This window comes from Salmo salar, chromosome ssa26, assembly GCF_905237065.1.
Source record: "Salmo salar chromosome ssa26, Ssal_v3.1, whole genome shotgun sequence".
In the NCBI taxonomy this organism is placed as follows: Eukaryota; Metazoa; Chordata; class Actinopteri; order Salmoniformes; family Salmonidae; genus Salmo; species Salmo salar.
Window position 1 is genome coordinate 52,428,771 of NC_059467.1, and position 15,304 is coordinate 52,444,074.

At 48.5% G+C, this 15,304-nt stretch overlaps 1 protein-coding gene across 4 annotated transcripts in view; it reads left to right on the forward strand.

Moving 5' to 3' along the window:
* The first annotated feature begins 784 nt into the window (after nucleotides 1-784).
* Nucleotides 785-15,304, forward strand: part of abcc12 (ATP-binding cassette, sub-family C (CFTR/MRP), member 12) — a 146,165-nt gene continuing 131,645 nt past the window's right edge. For 2 of the 4 annotated variants that reach the window (XM_045708042.1, XM_045708043.1), the window contains exons 1-4: nucleotides 837-982; nucleotides 1,519-1,634; nucleotides 2,862-2,917; nucleotides 14,123-14,292. In XM_045708042.1, the coding sequence (XP_045563998.1) occupies nucleotides 2,867-2,917; nucleotides 14,123-14,292 (221 nt within the window). In that variant the 5' untranslated portion in view covers nucleotides 837-982; nucleotides 1,519-1,634; nucleotides 2,862-2,866. Of the gene's footprint in view, nucleotides 1,193-1,518; nucleotides 1,635-2,861; nucleotides 2,918-14,122; nucleotides 14,293-15,304 lie in introns of all 4 variants that reach the window. The other 2 variants (XM_045708041.1, XM_045708039.1) reach the window with 2 other exon arrangements.

Genomic DNA, 15,304 nt, shown 5'->3' on the forward strand with positions numbered 1-15,304 from the left:
GAAAAACCCTGGAATGAGAAGATGTGTCCAAACTTTTGACTGGTACTGTACCTTGACACACACACACACACACACACACACACACACACACACACACACACACACACACACACACACACACACACACACACACACACACACACACACACACACACACACACACACACACACACACACACGCATTGAATTTCTGTGTTATATTTCAGTGTTTCCACCTATGTAACACTGACTCAGGTAATATAATGAAGAATGAAGAAAGTCACAGCTATAAAAAAAAAATCAGTTTTGTAGTCATCATCGTGGTCCCTCACCCTCTCACCTACTTTTATGGTGGCTTATTTGTCTCATTCAAGTGGTTATTACTCTGTAAATGTTTGACTCAGCGTTAACGCTGACAAATTGAATCATGTGCTTTTTAGTGAGTGCCTCTTTGACACAGAGGCAGTGATTATCCACTGTTTTGACTCTATATATATATATATCTCACTCTATAACCTATTGATTTAAGACTAAGTGTTGGAAGGGTGTAGTGGTGCAGGAAATATAGACATTATAATATAGACATTATAATATAGACATTATAATATAGACATTATAATATAGACATTATAATATAGACATTATAATATAGACATTATAATATAATATAGACATTATAATATAGGTATGTCTTAGCTATAATTCATTAGGTATGTCTTAGCTATAATTCATTAGGTATATCCTAGTTACAAGCATTACAATATCCATGCTCATTTGCATGACAATGAGTCATTACCCCAAATTCCATAATCGTCACAGCCCTACGACAGAAGACCTCTGTACAAGCTAACCTTTGAGTCGCCATCCAGTTCAACGATAGGCACGGGACTGTCTGACTAGAGAGCACAGGAGTCAAGGTTTCCATAACATATAAAACGTTAGGATTTAGTTTCAGTGGCTACTCTACAAACTGCTGCTCTCTCCTTTCCTCTCCACAGCCAAGGTATTGGTCTTTTAGTTCTTTATCATGTTATTCAAAGCTAAGAGGAGACCTCCTCTTCCTCCTCGTTCCTCGTCCTCCTCTGATCAAAGCTAAACCAGGTCAATATGACAGTAATGGCTTGATCCTGCCAAGCTAAACACAGTCTGATCTTTGGTTGTATTTGCTAGTCTGTTACTGGATTCTCTCCACACACACACACACACACACACGGTAGTACTGTTTATTTACTTTATTGTGACTTTGTAAAACATATATATATATATATATTTTTTTTTTAAATAAGTTGTAAAAGAAATGACTAGTGGAATATTTTAAAACTTTTTTAACCTTTAAATAAAAAAAAAATATTAAACATGAAAGAAAGTTAGTCTGCTTTTCATGACAGTTTGGTTTTGTCACAAGTTTCAATGGTTTTATATGAAGAGTGTTTGTTTTATTGTTATCTTACGGGTTATCAGGTAGTTGTAAATAGATCGATGTCTGTGTAGCAAGCTCTTGTCAACACACTCTTATGAACACTTCACGGGTTAAATCAGGTATATGTTGTCGCCGTGGGAACACAACTGGACTGACGTTACCGCTAACAACAGGACTCTCCAAACCTCCCCTCTGTCCCTAGAGAGATACCCTCCTGTCCAGGGACAGGGTTGAAGTAGGTGTAACTGTATTTATTATTATTATTTATTTATTTATTTATTTATTATCTATTTAAATAGATTTTTGAGGACATGTTTAACAGTGAGGAAATCAGAGGAGGAGAAACGTCTGGACGGGATTGAAATCACTAGTGGGGGGTAATACGTATGTAACATGTAATGGGAGTGTTACCTCTGGTGGGGGGTAATATGTAACATGTTATGGGAGTGTTACCTCTGGTGGGGGGTAATACGTATGTAACATGTAATGGGAGTGTTACCTCTGGTGGGGGGTAATATGTAACATGTTATGGGAGTGTTACCTCTGGTGGGGGGTAATATGTATGTAACATGTTATGGGAGTTTTACCTCTGGTGGGGGGTAATATGTAACATGTTATGGGAGTGTTACCTCTGGTGGGGGGTAATATGTATGTAACATGTTATGGGAGTTTTACCTCTGGTGGGGGGTAATATGTAACATGTAATGGGAGTGTTACCTCTGGTGGGGGGTAATATGTAACATGTTATGGGAGTGTTACCTCTGGTGGGGGGTAATATGTAACATGTTATGGGAGTGTTACCTCTGGTGGGGGGTAATATGTAACATGTTATGGGAGTTTTACCTCTGGTGGGGGGTAATATGTAACATGTTATGGGAGTGTTACCTCTGGTGGGGGGTAATATGTAACATGTTATGGGAGTGTTACCTCTGGTGGGGGTAATATGTAACATGTTATGGGAGTTTTACCTCTGGTGGGGGGTAATATGTAACATGTTATGGGAGTGTTACCTCTGGTGGGGGGTAATATGTAACATGTAATGGGAGTTTTACCTCTGGTGGGGGGTAACATGTAACATGTTATGGGAGTGTTACCTCTGGTGGGGGGTAATATGTAACATGTTATGGGAGTTTTACCTCTGGTGGGGGGTAATATGTATGTAACATGTTATGGGAGTTTTACCTCTGGTGGGGGTAATATGTAACATGTAATGGGAGTTTTACCTCTGGTGGGGGTAACATGTAACATGTAAGGGGAGTGTTACCTCTGGTGGGGGGTAATATGTATGTAACATGTTATGGGAGTTTTACCTCTGGTGGGGGGTAATATGTAACATGTTATGGGAGTTTTACCTCTGGTGGGGGGTAATATGTAACATGTAATGGGAGTGTTACCTCTGGTGGCTCAATTACAGCCATTTGGTGTTACAGGGTTATTTTCTGCCTGTTCTTTTATCCCTCAGACACAATGAATGTTTACCGAACATCAGAGAAGGAGATCATCTCAGGGCTGTCTTACGTAAGTCCACTTAATCTCCTTCACCACCACCTCTCTCTCGCTCTCTCTCGCTCTCTTTTTCTACCTCTCTCTTTCTACCTCTCTCTCTCTCTCTCTCTCTCTCTCTCTCTCTCTCTCCCTCTCTCGCTCTTTCAAAGTTCTTTATAGACATGGGAAACATATGTTAACATCGTCAAAGCAAGTGAAGTAGATAATAAACAAAAGTGAAATAAACAATAAAAATGAACAGTAACATTACAGTCACACGTTTCAAAGGAATAGACACATTTCAAATGTCGTATTGTGGTTATATACAGGGTTACAGTGATGTGCAAATAGTTAAAGTACAAAAGGGAAAATAAAATAAAAAAAATCCAAATAACTTCACAGATCTTCAGGGTTTTAACACTGTTTTCCATGCTTGTTCAATGAACCATAAACACTAACAGCTTACTGACGGTAAGCAATTAAGGTCACACTCGGCTACGCATGCCTCCCCCTAACGTCAATATGCCTTGTCCATTGCTGTCCTGGTTAGTGATTACTGTCTTATTTCACTGTAGAGCCTCTAACTCTGCTCGATGTGCCTTAGCTAAGCCTTTCAGTTCCACCTCATGCGGTGACATCACCTGGTTTAAAAATGCTGTTTCTCGAGACAATATCTCTCTCGTCATCACTCAATGCCAAGGTTTACCTCCACTGTATTCCACATCCTACCATACCTTTGTCTGTACATTATGCCTCAAATCTATTCTATCGCGCCCAGAAACCTGCTCCTTTTACTCTCCGTTCCGAACGTACTAGACGGCCAGTTCTTATAGCCTTTAGCCGTACCCTTATCCTACTCCTCCTCTGTTCCTCTGGTGATGTAGAGGTTAATCCAGGTCCTGCAGCGCCTAGCTTCACTCCCATTCCCAGAGGTGCTCTCATTTGTTGACTTCTGTAACCGTAAAAACCTTGGTTTCATGGATGTTAACATTAGAAGTTTGTTTTACTCACTGCTTTAGCACACTCTGCCAACCCAGATGTCTTAGCTGTGTCTGAATCCTGGTTTAGGAAGACCACCAAAAACCCTGAAATTTCCATCCCTAACTATAACATTTTTCCGCCAAGATAGAACTGCCAAAGGGGGCGGAGTTGCAATCTACTGCAGAGATAGCCTGCAGAGTTCTGTCTTACTATCCAGGTCTGTACTCAAACAATTCGAGCTTCTACTTTTACAAATCCACCTTTCCAAGTCTCTCACCGTTGCCGCTTGCTATAGACCACCCTCTGCCCCCAGCTGTGCCCTGGACACCATATGTGAATTGATTGCCCCCCATCTATCTTCAGAGCTCGTGCTGCTAGGTGACCTAAACTGGGACATGCTTAACACCCCGGCCATCCTACAATTTAAGCTTGATGCCCTCAATCACACACAAATGATCAATGAACCTACCAGGTACAACCCCAAATCCGTAAACACGGGCACCATCATAGATATCATCCTAACCAATTTGCCCCCCTTCAAACAACCACCCCTCATCACTGTCAAACGCTCCCTAAAACACTTCAGCGCGCAGGCCTTTCTAATCGACCTGGCCCGGGTATCCTGGAAGGATATTGACCTCATCCCGCCAGTAGAGGATGCCTGGTTGTTCTTTAAAAGTAATTTCCTCACCATCTTAAATAAGCATGCCCCATTCAAAAAATGTAGAACCAGGAACAGATATAGTCCTTAGTTCACTCCAGACCTATCTGGCCATGCTTTCTACCTGGCTACCCCTACCCCGGTCAACAGCCCTGCACCCCGCACAACAACTCGCTCAAGCCTCCCCATTTCTCCTTCACCCAAATCCAGACAGCTGATGTTCTGAAAGAGCTGAAAAATCTGGATCCCTACAAATCAGCCGGGCTAGACAATCTGGACCCTCTCTTTCTAAAATTATCTGCCGAAATTGTTGCCAACCCTATTACTAGCCTGTTCAACCTCTCTTTCGTATCGTCTGAGATTCCCAAAGATTGAAAAGCCCTCTTCAAAATGGGTGACACTCTAGACCCAAACTGCTACAAACCTATATCTATCCTACCCGGCTTTTCTAAGGTCTTCGAAAGCCAAGTTAACAAACAGATTACCGACCATTTCGAATCCCACCGTACATTCCCCGCTATGCAATCTGGTTTCAGAGCTGGTCATGGGTGCACCTCAGCCACGCTCAAGGTCCTAAACGATATCATAACCGCCATTGATAAGAGACAATACTTTGCAGCCATATTCATCGACCTGGCCAAGGCTTTCGACTCTGTCAATCACCACATTCTTATCGGCAGACTCAACAGCCTTGGTTTCTCAAATGACTGCCTCACCTGGTTCACCAACTACTTCTCTGATAGAGTTCCGTGTGTCAAATCGGAGGGCCTGTTGTCCGGACCTCTGGCAGTCTCTATAGGGGTGCCACAGGGTTCAATTCTCAGACCGACTCTCTTCTCTGTATACGTCAATGATGTCACTCTTGCTGCTGGTGATACTTTGATCCACCTCTACACAGACGGCATCATTCTGTATACTTCTGGCCCTTCTTTGGACACTGTGTTAACTAACCTCCAGACGAGCTTCAATGCCATACAACTCTCCTTCCGTGGCCTCCAACTGCTCTTAAACGCTAGTAAAACTAAATGCATGCTCTTCAACCGATCGCTAGCTGCACCTGCCCGCCCGTCCAGCATCACTACTCTGGACGGTTCTGACTTAGAATTTGTGGACAACTACAAATACCTAGGTGTCTGGTTAGACTGTAAACTCTCTTTCCAGACTCACAGTAAGCATCTCCAATGCAAAATTAAATCTAGAATCGGCTTCCTATTTCGCAACAAAGCATCCTTCACTCATGCTGCCAAACATACCCTCGTAAAACTGACCATCCTAACGATCCTCGACTTCAGCGATGTCATTTAAAAAATAGCCTCCAACACTCTACTCAACAAATTGGATGCAGTCTATCACAGTGCCATCTGTTTTGTCACCAAAGCCCCATATACTACCCACCACTGCGACCTGTACGCTCTCGTTGGGTGTCCCTCGCTTCATACTCATCGCCAAACCCACTGGCTCCAGGTCATCTATAAGTCTTTGCTAGGTAAAGCTCCGCCTTATCTCAGCTCAATGGTCACCATAGCAGCACCCACCCATAGCATGTGCTCCAGCAGGTATATCTCACTGGTCATCCCCAAAGCCAATTCCTCCTTTGGCCGCCTTTCCTTCAAATGACTGGAACGAACTGCAAAAATCCCTGAAGCTAGAGACTCAAATTTCTTTAAGCATCAGCTGTCAGAGCAGCTCACAGATCACTGCACCTGTACATAGCCCATCTGTAAACAGCCCATCTATCGACCTCATCCCCATACTGTATTTATTTATTTTGCTCCTTTGCACCCCAGTATCTCTACTTTCACATTCATCTTCTGCACATCTATCACTCCAGTGTTTAATTGCTATATTGTAATTACTTCGCCACTATGGCCTATTTATTGCCTTACCTCCCTTATCTTACCTCATTTGCACACACTGTGTATATAGACTTTTTCTACTGTATTACTGATTGTATGTTTGTTTATTCCATGTGTAACTCTGCGTTGTTGTATGTGTCGAACTGCTTTGCTTTATCTTGGCCCAGGTTGCAGTTGTAAATGAGAACTTGTTCTCAACTTGCCTACCTGGTTAAATAAAGGTTATTATTATATATTTTTTTAAATAAACAGTTATGAAAACTTAGGACATTAAAGAGGCCTTTCTACTGACTCTGAAAAACACCAAAAGAAAGATGCCCAGGGTCCCTGCTCATCTGTGTGAATGTGCCTTAGGCATGCTGCAAGGAGGCATGAGGACTGCAGATGTGGCCAGGACAATAAATCGCAATGTCCGTACTGTGAGACGCCTAAGACATCGCTACAGGGAGACAGGACGGACAGCTGATGGTCCTTGCAGTGGCAGACCACGTGTAACAACACCTGCACAGGATCGGTACATCCGAACATCACACCTTGCGGGACAGGTACAGGATGGCAACAACAACTGCCCGAGTTACACCAGGAACGCACAATCCCTCCAACAGTGCTCAGACTGTCTGCAACAATGTCGCCTATGTGCACAAACCCACCGTCGCTGGACCAGACAGGACTGGCAAAAAGGGCTCTTCACTGACGAGTCGCGGTTTTGTCTCACCAGGGGTGATGGTCGGATTCGCGTTTATCGTCGATGGAATGAGTGTTACACCGAGGCTTGTACTCTGGAGCGGGATCGATTTGGAGGTGGAGGGTCCGTCATGGTCTGGGGCGGTGTGTCACAGCATCATCGGACTGAGCTTGTTGTCATTGCAGGCAATCTCAATGCTGTGCATTACAGGGAAGACATCCTCCTCCCTCATGTGGTACCCTTCCTGCAGGCTCATCCTGACATGACCCTCCAGCATGACAGTGCCACCAGCCATACTGCTCGTTCTGTGTATGAAGACAGGAATGTCAGTGTTCTGCCATGGCCAGCGAAGAGCCCGGATCTCAATCCAGTTGAGCACATCTGGGACCTGTTGGATCGGAGGGTGAGGGCTAGGGCCATTCCCCCCAGAAATGTCCGGGAACTTGCAGGTGCCTTGGTGGAAGAGTGGGGTAACATCTCACAGCAAGAACTGGCAAATCTGGTGCAGTCCATGAGGAGGAGATGTACTGCAGTACTTAATGCAGCTGGTGGCCACACCAGATACTGACTGTTACTTTTGATTTTGACCCCCCCCTTTGTTCTGGGACACATTATTCCATTTCTGTTTGTCACATGTCTGTGGAACTTGTTCAGTTTATGTCTCAGTTGTTGAATCTTGTTATGTTCATACAAATATTTACACATGTTTAAGTTTCCTGAAAATAAACGCAGTTGACAGTGAGAGGACGTTTCCGCGTGGCTCAGTTGATAGAGCATGGTGTTTGCAACGCCAGCGTTGTGGGTTCGATTCCCACATGGGGGGCCAGTACAGAAAGAAACTGTATGAAATGTATGCATTCACTACTGTAAGTCGCTCTGGATAAGAGCGTCTGCTAAATAGACTAAAATGTAAAAAATGGTTCTTTTTTGTTGTTGCTGAGTTTATATGTGTACCTACCATAGGAATCCCCTAGAAGCCTACCATTAACTATGTACATACCCAGCGTAGTCGTGTCTAGGGGGGCATATGAGGGAGGGAATGCTGTCACCTCCAGGTAGGTGTTTGTCCCCCCTGTGTGCTGAGGGTGTCAGGTTCTTGTCCGGTTCTGGCATTTAGGTCTCCACAGACTAGTACATGTCCCTGGGCCTGGAAATGGTTGATCTCCCCGTTTAGGATGGAGAAGCTGTCATCGTTAAAGTATGGGGATTCTATTGGGGGGGGATATAGGTAGTACGAATGAGGACATGTTTCTCTGTTGAGATCATTTCCTTATTAATTTCTAGCCAGATGTAAAATGTTCCTGTTTTGATTAATTTAATGGAGTGAATTAGGTCTGCTCTATACCAAATTAGCATAACCCCCTGAGTCTCTTCCCTGTTTCACACCTGGTAGTTTGGTGGATGGGACTACCAGCTCTCTGTAACCTAGAGGACAACCAGTGGGTCCGTCTCCTCTATACCACCTGGTAGTCTGGTGGATGGGACCACCAGCTCTCTGTAACCTAGAGGACAACCAGTGGGTCCGTCTCCTCTATACCACCCACCTGGTAGTTTGGTGGATGGGACTACCAGCTCTCTGTAACCTAGAGGACAACCAGTGGGTCCATCTCATCTATACCACCCACCTGGTAGTGTGGTGGATGGGACTACCAGCTCTCTGTAACCTAGAGGACAACCAGTGGGTCCGTCTCCTCTATACCACCCACCTGGTAGTGTGGTGGATGGGACTACCAGCTCTCTGTAACCTAGAGGACAACCAGTGGGTCCATCTCCTCTATACCACCTGGTAGTGTGGTGGATGGGACTACCAGCTCTCTGTAACCTAGAGGACAACCAGTGGGTCCATCTCCTCTATACCACCCACCTGGTAGTGTGGTGGATGGGACTACCAGCTCTCTGTAACCTAGAGGACAACCAGTGGGTCCATCTCCTCTATACCACCTGGTAGTGTGGTGGATGGGACTACCAGCTCTCTGTAACCTAGAGGACAACCAGTGGGTCCATCTCCTCTATACCACCCACCTGGTAGTGTGGTGGATGGGACTACCAGCTCTCTGTAACCTAGAGGGCAACCAGTGGGTCCATCTCCTCTATACCACCTGGTAGTGTGGTGGATGGGACTACCAGCTCTCTGTAACCTAGAGGACAACCAGTGGGTCTGTCTCCTCTATACCACCTGGTAGTGTGGTGGATGGGACTACCAGCTCTCTGTAACCTAGAGGACAACCAGTGGGTCCATCTCCTCTATACCACCTGGTAGTGTGGTGGATGGGACTACCAGCTCTCTGTAACCTAGAGGACAACCAGTGGGTCCATCTCATCTATACCACCTGGTAGTGTGGTGGATGGGACTACCAGCTCTCTGTAACCTATAGGACAACCAGTGGGTCCATCTCCTCTATACCACCTGGTAGTGTGGTGGATGGGACTACCAGCTCTCTGTAACCTAGAGGACAACCAGTGGGTCCATCTCCTCTATACCACCCACCTGGTAGTGTGGTGGATGGGACTACCAGCTCTCTGTAACCTAGAGGACAACCAGTGGGTCCATCTCCTCTATACCACCCACCTGGTAGTTTGGTGGATGGGACTACCAGCTCTATGTAACCTAGAGGACAACCAGTGGGTCCATCTCCTCTATACCACCTGGTAGTGTGGTGGATGGGACTACCAGCTCTATGTAACCTAGAGGGCAACCAGTGGGTCCATTTCCTCTAAACCATGTTTCTTGTAGGATGATAACGTCTGTATTTCTGATTTATTTGATGAAGTCTGAGTTCCTGCTCTTTAGGCCAAAGGCAGATGACCTCAGACCTTGTATATTCCAGGATGAGATAGTAAAAGCTTTGTGTTCCATAGTGTGTAGTGTTGTTTTCATGTGGTTTAGGCCCCCGGACCATCACAGTAGGTGTGACCAGAGCATGTTGAGCATCTGATACATACCTCTTAGCTTGCAGGATGGGGGTTGGGTGGGTTTACTAGTGGGGGTTGGGTCTGGTGGGGGTTGGTCCTGTCACAGGATGGGGCTTGGTGGGTTTATTAGTGGGGGTTGGGTCTGGTGGGGGTTGGGCCTGTCTCAGGATGGGGGTTGGGTGGGTTTATTAGTGGGGGTTGGGTCTGGTGGGGGTTGGGCCTGTCTCAGGATGGGGGTTGGGTGGGTTTATTAGTGGGGGTTGGGTCTGGTGGGGGTTGGGTGGGTTTATTAGTGGGGGTTGGGTCTGTCTCAGGATGGGGCTTGGGAGGGTTTATTAGTGGGGGTTGGGTCTGGTGGGGGTTGGTCCTGTCACAGGATGGGGCTTGGGCTGGTGATGCTGTGGTCTTGGTGTAGGGGTGTGGCTGGTGATGCTGTGGTCTTGGTGTAGGGGTGTGGCTGGTGATGCTGTGGTCTTGGTGTAGGGTTGTGGCTGGTGATGCTGTGGTCTTGGTGTAGGGGTGTGGCTGGTGATGCTGTGGTCTTGGTGTAGGGGTGTGGCTGGTGATGCTGTGGTCTTGGTGTAGGGGTGTGGCTGGTGATGCTGTGGTCTTGGTGTAGGGTTGTGGCTGGTGATGCTGTGGTCTTGGTGTAGGGGTGTGGCTGGTGATGCTGTGGTCTTGGTGTAGGGGTGTGGCTGGTGATGCTGTGGTCTTGGTGTAGGGGTGTGGCTGGTGATGCTGTGGTCTTGGTGTAGGGTTGTGGCTGGTGATGCTGTGGTCTTGGTGTAGGGGTGTGGCTGGTGATGCTGTGGTCTTGGTGTAGGGTTGTGGCTGGTGATGCTGTGGTCTTGGTGTAGGGTTGTGGCTGGTGATGCTGTGGTCTTGGTGTAGGGGTTATGGCTGGTGATGCTGTGGTCTTGGTGTAGGGGTTGTGGCTGGTGATGCTGTGGTCTTGGTGTAGGGGTGTGGCTGGTGATGCTGTGGTCTTGGTGTAGGGGTTGTGGCTGGTGATGCTGTGGTCTTGGTGTAGGGTTGTGGCTGGTGATGCTGTGGTCTTGGTGTAGGGGTGTGGCTGGTGATGCTGTGGTCTTGGTGTAGGGTTGTGGCTGGTGATACTGTGGTCTTGGTGTAGGGTTATGGCTGGTGATGCTGTGGTCTTGGTGTAGGGTTGTGGCTGGTGATACTGTGGTCTTGGTGTAGGGTTGTGGCTGGTGATGCTGTGGTCTTGGTGTAGGGGTGTGGCTGGTGATGCTGTGGTCTTGGTGTAGGGTTGTGGCTGGTGATGCTGTGGTCTTGGTGTAGGGGTTATGGCTGGTGATGCTGTGGTCTTGGTGTAGGGTTGTGGCGTGGGTTCTCTCGGTGCAGGTCTGGGAGGGCGTCTCGCTGGTCTGGGCCTCAGTCCAGGGAAATGCTTGCATTCATCCGCTCTATGGTAGCAGGGTGGAAGTCTTTTCGTGGTAGCAGGGTGGATGTAACCACTTGAGCGTTGGGGGAAAGTAGAAGAAGCTTTTTCAAATCACTCCCTTTCCTGCTGGGCCCTCAGGTCGTTTGTGCCCCTTATGGTGTGGCTGGGGGACCCTAGTCTGTCCTCTGACAACAGCTCCAGGGCCTAGTGTTTGTCCTCGGACAACAGCTCCAGGGCCTAGTGTCTGTCCTCTGACAACAGCTCCAGGGCCTAGTGTCTGTCCTCTGACAACAGCTCCAGGGCCTAGTGTCTGTCCTCTGACAACAGCTACAGGCCTAGTGTTTGTCCTCTGACAACAGATCCAGGGCCTAGTGTCTGTCCTCTAACAGCAGCTCCAGGGCCTAGTGTTTGTCCTCTGACAACACCTCCAGGGCCTAGTGTCTGTCCTCTGACAGCAGCTCCAGGGCCTAGTGTCTGTCCTCTGACAACAGCTCCAGGGCCTAGTGTTTGTCCTCTGACAACACCTCCAGGGCCTAGTGTTTGTCCTCTGACAACACCTCCAGGGCCTAGTGTCTGTCCTCTGACAGCAGCTCCAGGGCCTAGTGTTTGTCCTCTGACAACAGCTCCAGGGCCTAGTGTTTGTCCTCTGACAACAGCTACAGGCCTAGTGTTTGTCCTCTGACAACAGATCCAGGGCCTAGTGTCTGTCCTCTAACAGCAGCTCCAGGGCCTAGTGTTTGTCCTCTGACAACACCTCCAGGGCCTAGTGTCTGTCCTCTGACAGCAGCTCCAGGGCCTAGTGTCTGTCCTCTGACAACAGCTCCAGGGCCTAGTGTTTGTCCTCTGACAACACCTCCAGGGCCTAGTGTTTGTCCTCTGACAACACCTCCAGGGCCTAGTGTCTGTCCTCTGACAGCAGCTCCAGGGCCTAGTGTTTGTCCTCTGACAACAGCTCCAGGGCCTAGTGTTTGTCCTCTGACAACAGCTACAGGCCTAGTGTTTGTCCTCTGACAACAGATCCAGGGCCTAGTGTCTGTCCTCTAACAGCAGCTCCAGGGCCTAGTGTTTGTCCTCTGACAACACCTCCAGGGCCTAGTGTCTGTCCTCTGACAGCAGCTCCAGGGCCTAGTGTTTGTCCTCTGACAACAGCTCCAGGGCCTAGTGTTTGTCCTCTGACAACAGCTCCAGGGCCTAGTGTCTGTCCTCTGACAACAGCTCCAGGGCCTAGTGTTTGTCCTCTGACAACAGCTCCAGGGCCTAGTGTTTGTCCTCGGACAACAGCTCCAGGGCCTAGTGTCTGTCCTCTGACAACAGCTCCAGGGCCTAGTGTTTGTCCTCTGACAACAGCTCCAGGGCCTAGTGTTTGTCCTCTGACAACAGCTCCAGGGCCTAGTGTTTGTCCTCTGACAACAGCTCCAGGGCCTAGTGTCTGTCCTCTGACAACACCTCCAGGGCCTAGTGTCTGTCCTCTGACAACACCTCCAGGGCCTAGTGTTTGTCCTCTGACAACAGCTCCAGGGCCTAGTGTTTGTCCTCTGACAACACCTCCAGGGCCTAGTGTTTGTCCTCTGACAACAGCTCCAGGGCCTAGTGTCTGTCCTCTGACAACACCTCCAGGGCCTAGTGTCTGTCCTCTGACAACAGCTCCAGGGCCTAGTGTTTATCCTCTGACAACAGCTCCAGGCCTAGTGTCTGTCCTCTGACAACAGCTCCAGGGCCTAGTATTTGTCCTCTGACAACACCTCCAGGGCCTAGTGTCTGTCCTCTGACAACAGCTCCAGGGCCTAGTGTTTGTCCTCTGACAACACCTCCAGGGCCTAGTGTCTGTCCTCTGACAACAGCTCCAGGGCCTAGTGTTTGTCCTCTGACAACACCTCCAGGGCCTAGTGTCTGTCCTCTGACAACAGCTCCAGGGCCTAGTGTCTGTCCTCTGACAACAGCTCCAGGGCCTAGTGTTTGTCCTCTGACAACAGCTCCAGGGCCTAGTGTTTGTCCTCTGACAGCTCCAGGGCCTAGTGTCTGTCCTCTGACAACAGCTCCAGGGCCTAGTGTTTGTCCTCTGACAACAGATCCTGGGCCTAGTGTCTGTCCTCTGACAACAGCTCCAGGGCCTAGTGTCTGTCCTCTGACAACAGCTCCAGGGCCTAGTGTTTGTCCTCTGACAACACCTCCAGGGCCTAGTGTCTGTCCTCTGACAACACCTCCAGGGCCTAGTGTCTGTCCTCTGACAACACCTCCAGGGCCTAGTGTCTGTCCTCTGACAACACCTCCAGGGCCTAGTGTTTGTCCTCTGACAACACCTCCAGGGCCTAGTGTTTGCGCACCAGAGTTTAGCCACTTTGTGTTTGGGAAAAAGTTTATTCTCTTGAATATATTTGCCACTCTCTCTCTCTGCCATCTTGTTTCCCTGCGGTCTTTCTCTCTCTCTCTCTCTGCCATCTTGTTTCCCTGTGGTCTTTCTCTCTCTCTCTCTCTCTCTCTGCCATCTTGTTTCCCTGCGGTCTCTCTCTCTCTGCCATCTTGTTTCCCTGCGGTCTCTCTCTCTCTGCCATCTTGTTTCCCTGCGGTCTCTCTCTCTGCCATCTTGTATCTCTGTGGTTTTTGTTGTTGTCTTTGATTCTGCCATTGAAGCTTGGAGTTCATATGTCCCCTCCTTGGTTACAGTACACTCTTCGACGGTACATTTGATATAAAGGCTTGTTATAATTGTCTCTCTCCCCCGTTTCTCCGTGTACAGAGGAAAAGAAGTGACAGTCTTACATGGAATTGTGAATCTAATGCCGCCATGGAGATGAATCCAGAGGGTCTACCGTCCCTGCACTACAGAGAAGAGGACCCCCCTCCCAACAAATACCTCAAGTACCACACCAGCCTGCAGAACATGATCCCATTCCGCTTCTCAAACAGGTAGGTCCCAACTACCTCTAACCCCTAACCCCTACCCCCTAATAACCCTACCCCCTACCCCCTAACAACCCTACCCCTAATAACCCCACCCCCTAATAACCCTAACCCCTAATAACCCTACCCCCTAATAACCCTACCCCCTACCCCCTAATAACCCTACCCCCTAATAACCCTACCCCCTAATAACCCCACCCCTACCCCCTAATAACCCTACCCCCTACCCCCTAATAACCCTACCCTCTAACCCCTACCACCTAATAACCCTACCCCCTAACCCCTACCCCCTAATAACCCTACCCCTAATAACCCTACCCCCTAATAACCCTACCCCCTAATAACCCTAACCCCTACCCCCTAATAACCCTACCCCCTAATAACCCTTCCCCTAATAACCCTAACCCCTACCCCCTAACCCCTACCCCCTAATAACCCTACCCCCTAATAACCCTACCCCTACCCCCTAATAACCCTACCCCCTAACCCCCTACCCCCTAATAACCCTACCCCTAATAACCCTACCCCCTAACCCCCTAATAACCCTACCCCCTACCCCCCTAATAACCCTACCCCTAATAACCCCACCCCCTACCCCCCTAATAACCCTACCCCCCTAACCCCTAATAACCCTACCCCTACCCCCGCCTAATAACCCTACCCCCTAATAACCCCACCCCCTACCCCCTAATAACCCTACCCCCCTACCCCCTAATAACCCTACCCCCCTAACCCCCCTACCCCCCTAATAACCCTACCCCCTAATAACCCTACCCCCTAATAACCCTACCCGCTAACCCCCTACCCCCTACCCCCCTAATAACCCTACCCCTAATAACCCTACCCCTAACCCCTACCCCCCTACCCCCTAATAACCCTACCCCTAACCCCTACCCCCTTAATAACCCTACCCCCCTACCCCCTAATAACCATACCCCTAATAACCCTACCCCCTAATAACCCTACCCCTAACCCCTAATAACCCTACCCCCTAATAACCCTACCCCCTAACCCCTAC